This window comes from Mastigoproctus giganteus, chromosome 3 (genome assembly GCF_048544385.1).
Source record: "Mastigoproctus giganteus isolate SK-2022 chromosome 3, ASM4854438v1, whole genome shotgun sequence".
In the NCBI taxonomy this organism is placed as follows: domain Eukaryota; kingdom Metazoa; phylum Arthropoda; class Arachnida; order Uropygi; family Thelyphonidae; genus Mastigoproctus; species Mastigoproctus giganteus.
Window position 1 is genome coordinate 108,243,806 of NC_143577.1, and position 18,890 is coordinate 108,262,695.

The window sequence follows — 18,890 nt, forward strand, 5'->3', positions numbered from 1 at the left end:
CATTAAAAGTTGCTCCAAAAATAACTAATCGTGGGTATGCTATATAAGTAATGGGTGTTGTTAAAGAACAACCAACAGCAAAAAATGTGTGGAAGAGAATAGACAGAACCATTACCTTCATTCTCATGATGTCTTTGGTTTCTCTGTCAAGTTTTCTGGGATCCTTTACTTTGATGGCCCCTCCAGATCGATCAATCTCAAATGCTCCCGAATCATCTTCCAGTTCGTAAGAAAATTCAGCATTTTCGCCCTAATAAAACAAGTACATTTACTAAAGATTAATTACTCTTTAATGCTCTTCATTAAACTTATATGATTTATGAATTCCAACTTGGAACCTTCTACATAACTCAATAATATAAAATAAAATTTTAAAGTAACAACTTCGAGACAGTTAATTTCAAAACATATGCGAATACGCTGAAATTCTTTTTCTTTTGTGTTCCCAAATCAAAATACACAAAATGAAAATATATCAATTACACTTACATTGCTTCCCGCTTTTCCATGAGCCGAAGTCTAGTTCTAAATCCTCGGGAATCTTTGTCTGATTTTTCATAACAGCGAAACCATTTAGTACATATTTTCTTAAATTATCTGCGTGAGGACAGAGAGAATAGTTTCAAAATGTGGCAAAGATACTCGAATTCTTCAGGGAAAAATTAGCATCCTCCTTTAAATATTGAACGGTGCACATTCCATTAAGAAGCTTTTTTATTTCTTAGATAAGATGAAACGCAGTCTGAATGATCTTCAGAGGTATAACGTCGCTTCAGGAGCACGCCTTGTTGAAAACGCGCATCATCACCAGCTATATTGAAAAATAAGTCTTCCTAGGAAGCTTATATTTCAACATCACCTCTATACTGGTAGCTTACTTCATGCTGCGCTTGGTTAATACACACAACATTCAGATGCCTCGTCTCATGGCAATGCTCAATGCATGTGAACACAATAGCTGATAAAGCATAGGCTATGCGAGCTCATCATTTTTATTTTTTAAAAATGGAAAATGAAGTTTACTGTGTGTTTTTTTTTTCATACATTTTATTGATATATTTATTGTTTTCCGCTAACTCTTTATTTTCTGTGGGATCTTAGTCTTGCCAAATGTGACACATCTGAGGAACGTATCCCCTGCGGCCGGCAAGGAATTAGTTTATTATTTAAATCCATCATCACTGGCGAAGCAGTAAAAGTTATTAGATGATGTTATAATGGGTAGATGCATATTTTCTATTCAGTATATTCCCCCAAAAATTTAATTTCGGAACATCTTTTATTGCTGCCATTACGATTTGCGATTCTGGCATGCTGAAAAAGTCAATGTACTCCTTTAAGGAACTTTGCACTCCTCTTTTATTTCACTCGAAAATAATGCACTATTTTTGAAAAAAATTATTCATTAATAAAGTATTATCTCTAAATAATGTTATGCTACTATCACTATAACTGTCCAGACTTCGATTCACTTCAAATATGGTTTGAATAATTAATTGGTGCTACATTCTTAGTATGTGAAGTCGATCTACTGAATGTGATATGTCATCAACCTTATTAAATTCAACAGAACAAATGCCTTTCTAGCAAATACTCACCGAATCCTCATCAAAAGCGAACACCTGGACGACAGTAAATCCTAAGGGCAAATTCTCCATAACGGTGATGTTGTACAGTTCAAACTCAAACTCTGGGACATTGTCATTGACGTCGAGTACTTGGACTTCCACTTTAGCCACTGCCGCCCTAATGCTGTTGTCTGTTTGTGTGGCCTATAAAACAAATCGCCTTTTCGGTTAAAGTTTCTGTTTTTAAGTAAGAAACTTCAATAATATTCACTACTTTTATTTATTCCTGGATCGTTATTTGTATTGTTCAGATTTTATTATCATTAATTTTATTATAATTATCATTATAAACAGACATGTCTGAGTGAGTCAGTATTCTTTTAAGAATATATATCACACAGAAACGTACTTAAAATACTCGTAGCTATGAAGTAGGAAATATTAATTCTGCTCGCCAGCTGTTTAGAAAAGCGATAATAATATGCATAACTAAACTGCATATCGGTCAGTCTTACTAATACTGTCTGTTTTTCTAATTGCGTTTTAGTAAAAAAAAGCAACGAATAAAGTGCAATTACCCTGTTAATTGGGGATGGTTTTACTTTGTTGAGTTGATGTGTAAAGGCGTGAAAATTACAGCTTTTTTTTTTACTGGATGCTCTTCGGCTCAACGTACGTCTCTGCTCTTCTGAATTAACACGGTATTTAACCAATAAAGACCAGCGGGGATTTAAATGCCTTCCTGCTGTAGAACTGCCTATTTTGTCCAAGCTCAGCACGACCTTGATAAATCCATTAGTTGTAATTTATTGTATTACTCTAATCTAATCCCATCTAATGTAGTGCACTCAGAATAGAATTTTTAAAGAAATCCTACTGAAACCAGTCTAGACCACCCATTAAAACAAGTTCGGTGATATAAATTTCGGAAGTTAGTGAATTTAGACTGGTCAAGGCTGTTATAGTAAGAAGCAGAAAACTTGTACTTAATTGGGTTAATGGAAAAATAGAGCAATTAAAAATTGGCAAAAATTGAATTACACTCAAGTAAAGCATGAGTTTCTTTATCACGCAGCAGCATATTCTAATAGAAATCGAGACTTAGCAAAGCAAGCTTATTTTTTACTGAATGCTTCTAGCTCACGGACTTTCAATTAATTTTTGAAAGTGCAAAGCAGTTAAAAACTAAATGCGTGACAATTAAAATATTGTTTCTGCAATTCAAGATGCTTCGAAGCCAACCTTTAAACCTATTTTATCGATAATTCCATACTAAAAGAAGTTTCAAAAAATAGTTAAAAAAACATATTTAGCAACAACAGCTGTTAATCAAAGGTACTGTTTGTCTTCTGTGTTTACTGACTTATTTTCAAAATAACAGATATTATAATTAATTAATTATTATTCTGCAAGTTTCCAAACCTACAAAAGCTGGCAGTGAACCTTTTATCTCACATTCTAATACCTGGCTACGCCACGTGGGGAGGGGAGGAATTAGAGTTCACAAGCTATTTCTACTTGTAACTCGTCTAAGAAGCCTAGTCAGTCAGGAATAGTCACATCGCACTTTTTGGCGCAACATACACCGAATATGTCTTGCCTATTTGGGTGTGCTTTGCTGTCTAAATATGTCTTGCCTGTTTGGGTGTGACTAAAGCTGTCTTACACTTTCTTGACTAACTGGCGCGTCTTTTCACATTATGTTCGCAAGGTGATTAAACGTCTATCAAACAAAATCATAAGCAAATCGATCAAAGGATTATTTTTGGGAAATAAGTGACATACGAGTATTTAAGGAAAAATGCGAATAAACATTTTAATAAAAGCTGAATGTGAACTTTTCCATCCGCACTCTCTCTCTCTCTCTCTCATCCTGACCTCCCCATAGAGAGCATTTTTGCAAAGATATTTCTGGAAATGAAACGAAACGAAATGTTCAGTTTGTTTAGAGAAACCGCAGCTAACATGAAGATTACCAGAAACAGCTGTAATACGAACATAAGAAACAAATGGTGTCACGAAATAAAGGAAAATCACTGGCAATGTACGCTTACATATCGCATTAGGATACGGTACATTATAAGTGGATGCATCTCTTACACGTTGCCGTGAAGGCTACGTTTTCAGGACGCTATGGTAATGAGATGTCTTGATGACCTACTTTTACACTTTCTCTCCGTTTTAACGCCCAAGGATAAAACCTACCATTTCAGCATTCCGCCTTACTTGTGCGACGCCCTTTAAGGTTAAAGGCCAGCAGTTAAAAATGCTACGCTGCAGAGGATGAGTGTCGTGGGTAAAAGCTGTCACGCATTTTTCAACATTTCGTGAAGGAAGAACAAAAGGGGAAAGTGGCATTAGGTCGTATTCCTGTAAATTTCGCGTGTAGAGCTGCTACGGCCCTTCGCACCTGTAGTAGGTGAAAAGTAGGAAGGATGTAGGCAGTGACATCATCTGCCAGCAGGAAGACGCTACCAGTTGTATACAAAGAAGCGCATCCTTTCTAACGGTCTTGACCTAAGAAAGCGCACACAGAGGAAGTTCCGCTTACTAATCGTGCCTGCCGGCCTCACCTATCTATCATTTTTTAACGGCGAAACCAACTTCCTGTAGTAATGCTCTCATTTCCTCTAGCGATAGTTTTTCCTCCATAGCTAACTAAAGCACTGTTACTCTAGAAAATGATAATTAAAACTTCTACTCTAACCATAACTGTAAAGGTCAGCGCCACTTAAAACAGTATATTACGGTACACCTGTCTTAACTTAGGTGAACCTAAGAAGAAAAATATAAAAGTCCGTTGATATTCATCAAAATATGCAAAATGGTGGTTGCCATCGAGCTCTGTAGAAAAGTTTCAGTAAATTGAATTAAAACGCTTAAATTGGATGCCATATCTTTCAATCTCTTTCCCCCCCCCCCGACGGTCATATACACGTATGATTCCCAATAAAGACCCTCCAGGTTATTTCTTTCAGCTAATCATTTTCTTGAGTGAGTGCTATGTTAGGATTCTATCAGGAACTGTAGTTAGACTTAACACTTATAGTTAAGACTTACCTGGATCACTAGCCTTAACACATGATTAGACAGACTTTCCCGGTCTATTTCCTTAATCAGATACAAGTCGGCGGTCTGTTCATGCATTTCAAACACCCCATGCTCGTTTCCTGAAAGATAACATCGAAAGGCACAACTAAGTTGTAAATCACAGAAAATACAAAAAAAGTGAAATTATTTTAGTTAAGCGAAGAAAAAAAGTTCATTATTTCTTTTGTGCAGAGACACAATTCCAGTCCGGGTAATGTTCGATTCGAATGACCAACATTATTTTGAAGGCCACAGTATTCCTAATTTAAATATTTTGTACGTATTAACCTGTAAAAGGTGTCTGATATACAATCTGAATGATATCGCATTAGGATAGTAACTAGGGAAACAAGACACTCTCAAGTATGTGTGGGTTGTTTATTTTAATAGAAAAAATTGATGATGATACAGCGAAACCTAAATCCATATAATTAGGGTAAGAAGGAGAAAGAGGGGGAAAAAATGATTAAAAATTGTCTAATACTACCAATCCAGGGTAGGGAAAAAAAAAAAAAAAAACAACTATTTCAATTCTGACATTAAATTATTAAATAATATAAACCTTTGTAAGTATAATTTCATTTGATGGCATGTTAAAAATTATCTAATTATACAATAAACTTAGACAAAAGGTGATTAATACTAAAGCATCCGTGTTATAGTATTTAATGGTTTAAGCTGTTAAATAAATAAGCACATTGGGTGACAAAATCAATAATTAGTTTTATCAAGGTAATTCGTGGTGATGTTAATTGCATTAAAGTTCTTAAAATAAAATTAAATCTTAATTTCTGAATAGTTACCTTAATTACCTTAAACTATAAGCAATTTTTCATTCTTTATTGTCATTACAAACATCATCACTACCAATAACTGCCTTTAGTATCCTTAGTATAATATTATTCATCGTGAGTAATTCAAAAGAATTGAAATACAGAGAAAATGATGTCTTATTAATGAAATAATTGATATCTGTATTCCAGTTTTAACGAATGATCCATAATCAAGCTACTTATACAATTTATATGCATTGACATGTATTAAAATAATTCTGATATAAGCAATAAAGATAATGTAACTTGATATGGTCTCGAGTATTTGGTGCAGAAATTTTTCATTTGTAGCAATTGAGTTTTTGAAAGCTAAATATATAACCTGATTATTGGGAATTATTTGCGTGCTTAAATTAGGTCAAACTGAAAATCTAAAATCATTCATTTAAATCTCTTCCTATTTGAATATAAAATAATACCACCAATATAAACTTTAATAAAAGAACCTCACTGAATACAGTGTGTCATTATAAAAAAAATATTAAACAATATTGGACCTGAATCAGTTCCTTGTAAGAGCCCTTCTTAAATCAAATTTTATTGCTATTCTGATCAATATCACAAAAATCTTCCATTTGTTCGAAAAAACTTGCGAATAATTTTAAAAATATGTTCTCTTATTCTAAACGAACAATTTTTCCTGTAAGATTCTTAAATTAAATTAAGAAACAAATTAAATTACACGCAAAAAACAAATTAAAGTGAAACTTTTGTTAATCAAAGATAAGCAAACTTCAATTAACTATTTCAATAAAAACTGAGTACACATATATTTCTGACAAGAATAAAAATGCCTATTTAATAACTGAATTGACATTGCCTAGAGAAATTACTTAAGTGGAAGACAATTCTAGAATTGCTGTAATATTGGCCTATAATTATTATAATAAATATATAAACCATTATATATAAACCATTATATATATATATATATATAGCCATTTTATATATGTTATATATTTTTATACTTTATACATTTTATAACAATTTTTTATATTTTAATATTGGTTTAATCTTAAGAATAATTTTATAAATAAGTTCTAATAATAAGAAAGCAACTGATTCCTGTTAGTCTCTTTCTTTACTAAAAATATTATCATATCCTCTTCATTTTTTTATTATTTAACTGCTTTATTATTTTTATGTCATTATATGAATTTGATGATTTGACCATAAGATTAGTTGGAAACGATGTGTTACAATAATGTGAATAAAAAGGGCACACGAATCCATAAACTCCTTAGCAAAATAATTTTTGCTTTCAGTCACAGCGTTGCATAAACTTGGTCAGCTGATTTACAATTATTAATTCCACTTCTTTTAGAAATTATATTATTAATTAAATCTCAACTTCTTTGAAGAATTATTCTTATCCTGATTTATTTTTGTTTCACTCTTAAACTGTTAATTGTATTCTTAAGAATTGTTTACAAATAAATTTGTGTATTTTTGAGGGAGAATTCCAGAAATTTGAATAAAATATAACCCTTTGTAAAATGAAATCTTTTATCTCCTGATTGATCCAATTTTTATCATTTTTTGTCAAAAGATGGACGACAGTTCGACTAGAAGGATTTAGTAGTTAATGATAAGGGATTTTTTTAACAATTCTGCAATTGTTAATAATTTGTATTACTTTGTCAACACATTTTTTTTAATAAAAATCCCAAACACGAGAGAGAGAGAGAGAGAGAGAGAGAGAAATTAGAACCTATAGTACTTAGTACCGTGCATGGGTTGGAGGTTGAGAAGACGAAATTAGACTTTAACTTCTGTAGATTGTGATTTTCAGGAAATACGTATGAAGGAAGGTTGTTCCGGAAAACGGCAGTTGAATGAATAAATGAGGAAGAGGAAAAGTTGGTTCTGTGAGTTTGAAGTTGGACAGTGAATGGATGTTGGCAGGTGGCGGCACGTGTCCGGACTGTTTTGAAAGAGAGAGCGGGAATTATAGAAGCCAATTCGGAAGAACAGTGCCCATGGAAGTATCTGTAGAAGAGGCATGCAGCAGAAACAGTACGTCTGAGACAGCGAGTGGAGAGACTCTGTTAGAGATGAATCATTAATTAACTTAACTGCCCTCTTCTGAATGGAATCAAGAAGCCTGAGAGAGGTTTTCGGGGCACGCCCCCCCCCCCCCCAGATGTAGGAACAATATTCCATGGCAGGGCGGATTTGCGATTTGTACAGAGTGAACAGCTGTTTGGAAGAAAAGTAACCGAGAGCGAAATAGAAAACCACATTTTTTAGATGCAGAGGAAGCAACATTTGTAATGTGCTTGTGCCAAGAGGTTAGTAGTCAGGTTAATCTCCAAAAGAGATATCATTTTGCCTAGAAATCGGAGTGTCACTAAAGATAACCATAGGAGCAGAAAAATCCTTTTTGCGAGATATAAGACAGGACTCAATTTTAGAGGGATTGAAATCAACTAAGTTCTCTTTGCCCACTGGAGAATTACCTGGAGATCGGTCGGTGTTTAAGGAATTGGCAGCGGATATTCGAGAAATTGGAGCTGATTGAACAGGGCGAGGTTTCTCAAACTGGAAAGTGGAATTCAATGTGCTATCATCAGCAAAACTATGGATAGGATTTCGGGTCAATCGAAGGTTATTAATATACAAGAGGAAAAGAGTGGGGGAAAGAACTGGACCTTGGTGGACACCAGCATTAGTGGAGAAGTTAGAAGACAGAGAGCCATCTACGATCACCCTTAGTGAGCGTCAGAGAGAAAACTGGATAACCAATTACAAAAAAATAGTTGGCTAACCATAAGATGGAAACTTATTTAGAAGACCTTTGTGCCAAACACGATCGAAAGCCTTTGCGATGTCAAAAGCAACTACCTGTGTTTCACCGAACCTTTCCATTGAATTAGTCCATAAATGAGGTAACATAAGCCAGAATATCACCAGTGGATCCACACTGACGGAATCCATACTGGCGATCATTAATCAGACGGAGTGTTTCTGGATAGTTTAAGAGTTGTCAGTTAAGAGGCCGCCGTAGCCTAGTGGTCAGGCGCGCGGGTGCATATGTACACGTGCCTTGAGTGACCGGGGTTCAAGCCCGTGACTGCTGAATACGGTGTTGTTTCTTGTATTCTGTCTATCTTGTGAACTCCTCTGATCATTTGGTCGTCCCGGAGTATAAACAGAAAAAAAAATAAAAAATAAATATAAATTGATTTCTCCATTACTTTAGAAAGAGTAGAAGTAATTGCAATGGGACGATAACTGGATGGGAGTGATTTTTCACCCTTTTTAGGAACTGGCTGGATATGAGCAAATTTCCAAGCAGAAGGTAAAACACCTTTGGAATAGGAAAGTGAAAAAAGGCGGCAAAGAACAGGAGTAAGTTCAGGCGCACAGGTTTTGAGAACAAGTGGAGAAATACCATCAGGACCTGGAGCTTTCTTAGCGTCAAGATTCGCCAAAATCCTTCTGACATCCTTTTTACGGAAGACCACGGGAGGCATTGAATAGAGCGTGTTGGAATGGTGGGAGGTGTTTTAACAAGATCATTAATACATGAGTTAGAAGAAAATGGGATGCTAGTAGGTCAGCTTTATCCTTAGCTGAAGTGACAATAGAACCATCTGGTTTTGACAGAGGTGGGAGCAGAGAATTGTTAATATTATCAAAATGATTCACACTTTACTGTTATATATAAATAGAGCGTAATCCTTTTGAGGGGCAAAATGCTTGCTTTCTATTTAGAGAGAAAGAGAGCGCCTTTTGAGGCAATCTTGGTGAAAGAGACCTTGATATTGAAGTGTCATCGAGTTTAGACAGATAGCTAGTCAGTGAAATACATGAAGTGCGAAAGATATAAACAAATGATAGCATAATGAACTGAGTAAGTATTTTTCAAAATATAGGCAGTAACCGGAGTTAATTTAATATTACTTGAAATATGGTCCTACACGAATTTTACATAATTATTCATCAATTTCAGTTGTCTGTTATTGCAAATATTAGCTTATTATTTAAAAACCCAAATTATTGGTTGTTAAATAATAATTCGTGGGTATTATTATCTTTAATTTGATTTTAAAAATTAGTATTAAATACATCAATGAGAAAAATCGGAGTTAAAGATATCATTAGCGCACAATCACTGTTTTTTTTTTTTCAAATTCGTGAATACATTAAAGCATTGATAATATGGAAGGTCTGTATACAACGAAAAAGTTATCCTTAGAATTCACGCTTAATGACTGCATTACGGAATAATCTCTTCAACGAAAAATTGTTTTATGAAGTGCAACAAGAACAACTGTTTTATTAGGGATGTTATATTCAAAGCAAAGGCTACATAAGAATGTTAAATTATATTGTTATACTGTATTAGAATAAAACATATGATGTCATATCAGTTAAACCTTCATGAAATCTAATTCTTATTATACTTGCTAATCCATACAAATTTATAATTCTTAACTTTTGATATTTGTCTTATTTGCTAAAGTAATGACTTATTGCATTCAAACCTTCTTCACAGAACAATTCAACAGTTTAGTAAAGTTGATTTTGTAGGATTTTCTTATTTTGCATGTTACAGTAACGTGTAATATCATTCCTCTCAATCATAGACTGGAAAAAGAAACTAAGTTGTTGCATCGCATATTCAACATTAAGATTACAGTTTATATTCAGACCAGAAATTTCAATGCTGATAATAGGTAATAACCGCTCACTCTATTCCAATTCTCTGATCACGATCTTTAACTGAAGAATCCATCGTAGTTAAATTGTTATTTGTAGAAGAATTTGTGTCTTGTAATATGCTTTTGTACATGCTATAAAAGTTATCATATGTGAAAGAAACCGATTGCTTAATTCCTGTAGTTTGTTTTCATTTCTTTTTCTACCCAGCGTGCAACCTGGAGAATAACTATAAATCAATGTATTATAAAAAACATTACAAACTACGGACGATAATATCTTCATATCAATCACAGTGTCACAATGGTTTATTTATTTTTTATATATCACAAGCAATATAAATAATCTATAGAATTTAGAGAACCTTTCTGTAATCTGTAGCAGCAAAATGCTGAAGAATGAAATGAAAGATTGAAATTATAATGCACTGTAACTGTTTTTAACATACCTTGGATAATTTTATACCTTAGTGGCGCATTTACACCTAAATCTTTATCATAGGCGTGCACAGGGGGATCCATATTTAATTTTACCCGTATTCTGGCCCCCTGTCAAAAGAAAAACAAATATATTACCAAATATTGTAAATGAACAATCATTTCTGATAATTAATAAAATACAAATCAAAAACATCTGTAAACGTAAATACCGATTTATAAAAATTTGTAGATTTCTAAAATCTCTTATAATCCATGTTTTTTTAACTTTAATTATAATAAAAAATATTGATATTGTAAGCATTGCGGTCTAAGTGTTGGTGCACTTACAACTAAATGTGGCATAGTCTTCTCTTTCCTCCAAGAAAGGCTGAGGATCAACAATTCTGAATCAATAATTGTGACTCCCTGAGCTGGTCATTTTTGATCACGTGGCTGGCGCTTTCGCCCAAGGGACGATGTAGTATCACAAACATTATGCTGTTAACTTACCTTTAGCAAAGGAAGGCGTTGAAGCGTTATTTCCACTAAAGTCATCATTAGAAATAAAATTCTGAAAGGTATAAAATCTCTACTCTAAAACAGTTGATTTAAGCAGATGGCTTGCCACAATCACAGGAAACCATGAAATCACAATGAAATCAGCTTCTCTGGGATAACAGAAACTTTATAGGCAATTCGTGTTAGAATTCCATGTTGTTGTGCAGGCGTAAAAAATTAATTGTATTACACTAATTAACTGCAATATGCAGATTAATTGCAATGTGCTAATAAAAATGTTAATTAATTGCACTATACATTAATATTAAAAATCATGCGTGTATAAACATGCTGCATGTCATAGATTGCACCATACAAAATCATATTATTACAAAAATTTCCTCCTCGATTCACTAAAATTCTTAAAGGCATGATCAAGAGAATGCCCCTAGAACTTCGATAGTTGTTAAAAGTTACATTTAGATTTCTTTTCTTGTTGTCACTGAGATCGGTGTTCTTAAATTTTCCACGCTTCAATAGAGGTATGATCTCGTTCAAAAGTTTTTAACTAGGCTCATTATTGGCGATATATCTGCTGCTGCGAGATTGCAGTTCGATCTTTAAATATCCAGACAGTCTGCTAAAGCGCATGCCTCTTTTTTGCTCAATTTGGCTCTAAAACTAATTACCTCTTCTCTACTATGACTACTTCAATTTTTCCGCTAGCTATTTAAATCAAACAGACAGAAGTATCTCTCTTCTAAGATCATTATTCAATAGAGAATTCAGGAAATTCAACCCACTACTGCTGAGTCAAGTCGCACTTCCGTATTTCACTTTATCTACTTTTCTGATGTCATTGAAGTCTACTTCTGATGTTATTCGTCCTGATATTTTATGGAATTTCATATCTCAATGTAAAGTCCTCCTTGAAAGCATGGCAGTTTCACCACTGTGTGTCGTTTGGTTGTGTGGGTTTGAATCCTGTGTGAGATTGGTTCTTCGGGTTGTTTTTTTTTTTTTTTTTTTTTTTGCGCATCGGTTACTCAATCCAGTGCAGTGGTTCCGATGATAATCTAGTTCAGTGTTTCCAAATCTTTTTCAGACAGAGACCTCATTGATGTTTGAGGTAGAAGCAGATCATAAGCAGTATTAAACTATACATCAAAACATTAATAATTATTTTCGAATGCAGTTTTTTTGGGAATTTTTTAGGCGCATCGGTATCTATGGCCATGGTGCGCCATCAAATGAAGTGATATGCAGTTGTACTTAACATATGGAATTTTATGGTCCTTTTCCACAAGGTGCCCTGAGTTATTCGGTCTCAGGCTAGGGCAGCATGGTTTTTTCTCCCAGAACGCGAAGTTTTCGTCCAGCAAACAGAAAATCGACAACAAAACACACAATTTACAGACAATGTATATGGTGCAATATGGCTTCAGTTGCTGATATGCCTAAACCCCTACAACATATGTATTATATATTAGGCTTTTATTGGTATACCTGTGTATCCTGTCACTTGTTAATAAGGGCTGTTGTTTGTCGCAAAAATTAGCTGTGTTTTATTTTCAACTCCCACGAACCATCCATGTTCATAGGTTATGTTTCACAACCTATGGAGCATAGGTTGTGAAACACTGATCTAGTTCATATAATCCGTTGCGTATTATAATCGATTTTTATGAATGTGGGCGGTAAAATCTTCTTTAACAGATCTTTATGAACTCCTAGAAGACTGGAGGAATTCTTAAAGGTCTTTTCATTCAGAGGATGTAGTTAGCCGACCTTAGACAGAGGATGATAAACACTAAATTTCAACGTTGGCTACGTAAGACCTTTTTCAGTGGATCCATGAGATTAGGAAAAATTCAATTTTCAAAATCAAGTTCAATGCTTTAGATGTACTCCAATAGAGCGTGTTTTTACTACATTACATTACTTTATATTATATTTATTTTATATTATTAAATGTTATTAAAGAAACTTATACTATCTATCTCCATTTGTATTTTAGTAGATGAAGAATCTAAGAACATTTTGTAGTTTAAGTCGAATTGGTATCTTCTGTTAGCGGTTGATATAATATTGATTATGTGGACGTAAAAGTCCTATATATGTTTTTAAGCTTGGTAGCATCAAAAAAGAAAAATTTTCGATTAATGTTTTTCATTCATCTAAATGTGATGAACACTTTTTATTCCACAATTAATTTTATATTCATCAGTAACATAAAGCACTGGTTAGGCTTAACCTTCGGAGACTTGGGTTTTACTTTATAAAACTCATCTGTCGGTAATACACTGTAAATTTTCAGTGGCCCCAGCGGAGGAGGTTCACATTACCCTGTTCACCTCAAGAAAGGGCTGAAGCATATCAGGGTGGTGGGATAAATTTCCCTTTTTTTGAGGAAGTGAACAGTGTAACCGCTTCTTTCTTGAAACTTCGCGTTTACTCTATCAGCTGGCCTTATAATAGTTTCATGTCTTCAAAATATGTCAAATTACTAATTTTAATCCTGGCTAAGGTCATTTAATGTCATATATTAAACGGGACTTTTTATATGTTAATAATGCCGAAGATATTTGTAATAACGATGATTCCTTTGTAGGCCTTCATACTACATTGTCTTTATCTGTGATAGGATGATAAGATATGGCGCATGAACCAGATTAATTCACCACGAAAAATTACAGGGATTATTTAATTAATTTAAACTTCCTACATTACTGGAGAATTCATATTTTTATGTCATACAAACACACAGAAAAAAAAAAAAGTTGTTCAGCTAACAAAACATGTTTTTCGCTTTCGTGTACCTCACCTACATGCAAGAATTACTTTATCTCTTTCCGGTTGCCCTGGTTGAACACTTATCTTTAAATAATTGGGCTGATGAAGATAGGGCTATCATACACAAAAACCTGCAGCTAATTTTCATGTTAAGCATGACCAAGATTTAATCGGATGATAAGAAATACTTAAGCTGCTAGAAAAAATGTCGTACGTATTACTAAGATTGCATCAAATGGGAAAGGTTTATTTGGATATTCAGGCTGTATGCAATGAATCACATTTAATTTTTTAAACCATCATATTTTATATTTAAAATAATTAGATATTAAAGGGTTATCTGGTCACAAAGATCAGAATAGACTAATCCGTCCACTATTGTTTTCTAAACAACTTGAAAAACCAGTTGTTTACTTTTTAAAAAAATGTTGTACAGACAAAAGAAGTAAAAGAATTTTGTAATTATAAAGTTGATTACCAGGTGAGCCTTAACGCAAGGTCCATCGCTATTTGACATATGAATCGTTCACACATGGCTGAATATCGGTTGTAGTTTTATAAAACCAAGTCAACAACATGAGAGAGAGAGAGAGAGAGAGAGAGAGAAAGCAAGGACATCATACCGTAATTGCTGCTGCCTCTAAAACATGCGTCTTGTACACCTCCCTTGTGAAAACGGGGTTCTGATCGTCGGAGTCCTTGACCCGTATTGTCATTGTAGTAACTGTACTCCTACTTTCGGGAGAACCATGATCCTGGAAAAAAAATGATAATTAGAAAGGTTATAAACGAAGGTTAGTATGCACGCGCGCGCACACATGCCATTATGTCATGAGATGACACACACACAGGGCCATTCGACCTGAATGCATTTATGGAATACGCGCAGGTGGTACCTGAATCCTTGACCTTCTGCGAACTACACCCTTTGGTAAGAAGATACTTTATCATCTTCGAAAGGAAATGGTTACAAGGCTATCTTTTTCACCTTGGACCCCACTCACTTGGCTGCTGTCTGTTCTTCTTCGCACGAATTCCACAGACCCCTTAATGATTCTCCGAATTATATTTTAAATAATGAAAGAGGAACGAACCTGCGTTCTTCGTTTTTTTTTTTATTTATTTATTTAGCTAAAGGCAGGCTATTTCCTTAAGCAGTCCTTTGTATTCCGTATTGTTTTCCTTACGCAATATGCGATCATCGGAACAGGAAGCAAGGGCAGTTGTTCACTTTCCTCTTTACGTGATCGGAGATATTAACCATTCGAAAACTTTTATTGCTTCTTGCAAGTACTGGTAGGTGAGGTGGTAGAAGGAAATAACACGTTGAAAACGTCAACTTTAATTATGCCCGAAGGACTTAAGAAAGTTAAGGAACTTTAGAAACACGCGCACCAACCCTTCTCATGACTTCCTTGATTTCTGATCGAGTGACTGCATGACATAAGAAGGCAACGAACAGATATAATAGACGCTACAGCTGTACCGTAAGCAAGCTATTGAAAACACCACCTATATAAGTAACAACAACTGAAAATTTCTAGCTTCACCAAGCCCTATAAGAACTAAACTGCAATAATTGACGATAAGAGCGGATGCAGCTGACCACAGTTCCAACTGAGGTGTCTGTTAAAATGAGAATTCTTTGTTCGAGAAACTGATCAGGCACGCCGTTTAAGGAACACTACATGCCCTTCGTTTTAACTCGAACACGCATTATCCCCACTGTAAAAATATCTTATAAAGCGGGAGAATTTTTAGCCGAAGCTGATAATTAACTATAAAATATACCTGGTATAGCTACATCAGTGAAACTAATGTAAGAATCTGACCTGAGTACTAAACCCTCAACTCAACAAATAATGTAGCGACGTTTCATACACCTGTTCACAGTGACACTCATAATATATCATATAATGCTATGTAATTGTAGTCTTCCCTTAATTTTGTTAAATAACAGACAAATCTATCGCGCACCATTTAATTGCTGCAAGCTTCAGAATGAGGATAAAGGAGAACAAAGTATTTCTCCTTTATACTCAGGTTACACTCAAGTTCCGAGCTGTATTTAGGCGGTTGGATTTGGTCGTGCAGCCCGTTTATGGTTTGCCAACTTCCTCGGATTTGACAGAACAGTGGGGAAACATTGTCTTATATTAAATCAGCCCAGAATCCTTAAGTAGTCAACATTGGATATGAAGGCTCAATTTTTTGCAAACCAACCTGTTGATGCGAAAACAAAGAGAGAATGTAGGAAAGCAACTGGAGAACTTGTACGCAAACTTTAATAAATATTAATGCAGGTATAACTGATTGACATGCCTATATTTCCGTAACTTAACACCATTCAAACATTGCACAAGTAATGCATTAAACGGGCACATTTACAGTACCAATTTTATAAAATATCATATATGAGTTTTCACCACTGAGACATTAATATACAGTAGACAAGCAGCAGCATGTTGCCTCCCAAGTGAAACAGTTTGCACGAAAGTTCACAATATGCAGAGACAAAGCTGATGTCTTATCTGCGCAGCTTTTCGCTCTTCACGGTATCACCTGAGCAAACTGTACTGTTGCAATGTGTTCTGGCTGGAAAGATTCCAGCTGATCTACTGGTGGTTGGGGCTGCCTTTTTGTACGTTCTCAAGCGAGAGATCCCTAGAGAGATCTTGGGTGTCCAGTGCTGCCCGGATGGCCGATGGTCTTATTTTAATGTGCGCGTGTAGCACAGTGGTATCGTCACCGTCCTCCCCACACCGGGTGGAAAAGGCCCCGGTTCGAATCCCGTCGATGACGCGAGGAACTTTAATGGGCTTTTTTCACTCCGTGGCTGAGTTAGTCGGTCTCAGGCATAGATAGCAAAGTTTTTCCCCTGGCAACTCGGGTTTTTAGTCCAGCAAAGCAGGCAAATCGACCATTGAACACGCGCAATTTACCGACATAATACTCGGCAGATGAATTTAATTATTCGGGTGGCCTAAAACTAATAGTTTGGTTTTGACTTTATTTTAACAACTGAGCAGAAGCACATTAGCGATGAGTTGGATACCATTTGGATGAACTAGTAGCTAATTCTGAGAAAGGAAGAATGACCAGTGCTTTCCTGCCTTCCTTTTGAAGTGGAGCACGAGACTAGGGCCACGGCTTCATTTTGGGCTGTTTGTTTGTCGCGTCTCGTCTTGTCCTGATCAGTTATGGCCTGTGATCCAGGCTTTGCCAGCGGAGTCTGAACGTTGCTGTTGCGGAGAGCTGGAGACTGACCTCCACATCGTATTACACTGTCCTATTCCTTAAGACTTGCGACTAGAGCGGCGGATGCTCGCTCTCTATGAGGGCAATTTAGAAAAAAAATTGATTCTCAGGAGGAGTTCTCGAGATTTTGTAAGTTTGTAAAAGGTGTGATTGCGAGGCGAGCCTCCTCCTTGAGATAGTAGCGGCCTACCTCATCCTGGTAAGGACGGTAACTTGTGGTGTGAGGTGTAATGGCTCGTCCCGAGGCTAAATGGTCGATTGAGTTTATTAATCTTGTTTTTGTCATTTAAACTGACCGTTGGGAGTCTCCGTTTGTGTTGAATTTAGTTAATTCACTTCAAATAAACTGATCTGTTTGGAGTTTTCAAACGAATGAATCATCTGTCTCTTATGACCGAAAACATAGGAAGAGAGAGAGAGAGAGAGAGAGAGAGAGAGAGAGAGAGAGAGAGAGAGAGAGAAAACTATAAGCTCGTTTAAATGAGAAAGTGACCACGGCGTTGTTTCGGATCAAGTTTTGTTCTACATGGTGACCGTGTTTCCAGATGGCTCTAAACTCTTTTAAGAAGACAACAGGAATGGTTCTAGAATAATGTTCAAGAGCATTTCGTGTGCTTCGTTTAATGCCAAATCCCTAACAAATTATTGAACATTTGTGGATGTTACATCATTCGCCAGTCCATGCTCCGTTGCCAAACTCCGGAAAGTCCCTCTGTCCAGCTGGTCCGCACTATTTGGTAGGTGGTCATAGTGTTTTGGCTCAAGAGTGTATGTTTTTATTTCCTAAACATACAACTGAGATCATTCTCTTGAAATCTAACCCCGCATTTTCTTTTGAGGTCATTGGTAGTACTCTCTTATGTCCAGTCAAAGCCTAGAAGCACATGATATACTCGTACATTCAGGATTTCTTTTAAAAGATCGTTTGTTGTACGTGTCATCTCGTAGAGAAACTATAGCGAATCCATCTTTTATAATTCGCAAATAACTATAAGGATGTGTTAGAGTGGATCACGTCCTCTGTTTGGTGGAATTTTAGGTATGAAAAGTATTTCAAGCATAACATCCACAGAGACACTCGTTTTTGGAAAAGAATGAAAACATTGCAGTATAATGCATAAATATATCTCGCCTGCTACAAGTAATTTTTGCAGCCCCTTTAATAATCCTGCTAATATCCTTGTGCTAATGAAGAGCAATCTACAATATCACTTCCACGTTGGGTATGGAATTATTAACAAAAAAAAAAAAAAAAACTTAACGAAAAAAAGAGTCACAGCTTCAGGTAGTTATCATTAACAACTACACGCTTCATATGACCTAAATTGATGCAACTAGAGACATTTGTCATGTAGAATGACGGAAATAGCATCTCTTGGCCTTCCGGGATCAACGCTGGTAATTAGGGGGATACACGCGTATTTATTTAAGTATATTTACTGGTTGGAATGCTTGTCATCGGTAACCATTAAATGATAGGAAATAGTTTAAAAAGTGATTGAATGACATTCAATTAAATATTGCATATAAAAAACTTATCTGCAACAACTCTCGTATATCTGCATGTAGGCTACTCACTTGCGCAAGGTTAGGTTTCTGTCCACAAGTCCAGCGCCTTCCAGGTGATACTCTTTCTTTAGAAGCACCGATACATAGAGAAGCCCTGATGCATCTGCGGCCCCGGGCGATCGCTCAATTTGCTCAGCTTTAACACGAGTCCTGGAACATTCAACGCTGATTATCCTGCTGATTCCGGACCACTCTAT

General features: G+C 35.5%; 1 protein-coding gene across 1 annotated transcript in view; it reads right to left on the bottom strand.

Moving 5' to 3' along the window:
• The window catches only part of LOC150088213 (protocadherin Fat 4-like), a 415,241-nt gene that overhangs the window by 213,771 nt on the left and 182,580 nt on the right, over positions 1-18,890 (bottom strand). Inside the window, exons 9-13 of the mRNA XM_090369387.1 lie at positions 14,490-14,621; positions 10,605-10,704; positions 4,629-4,738; positions 1,599-1,772; positions 116-250 (exon numbers count right to left, since the gene is read on the bottom strand). Of these exons, the coding sequence (XP_090225513.1) occupies positions 116-250; positions 1,599-1,772; positions 4,629-4,738; positions 10,605-10,704; positions 14,490-14,621 (651 nt within the window). The remainder of the gene's footprint in view (positions 1-115; positions 251-1,598; positions 1,773-4,628; positions 4,739-10,604; positions 10,705-14,489; positions 14,622-18,890) is intronic.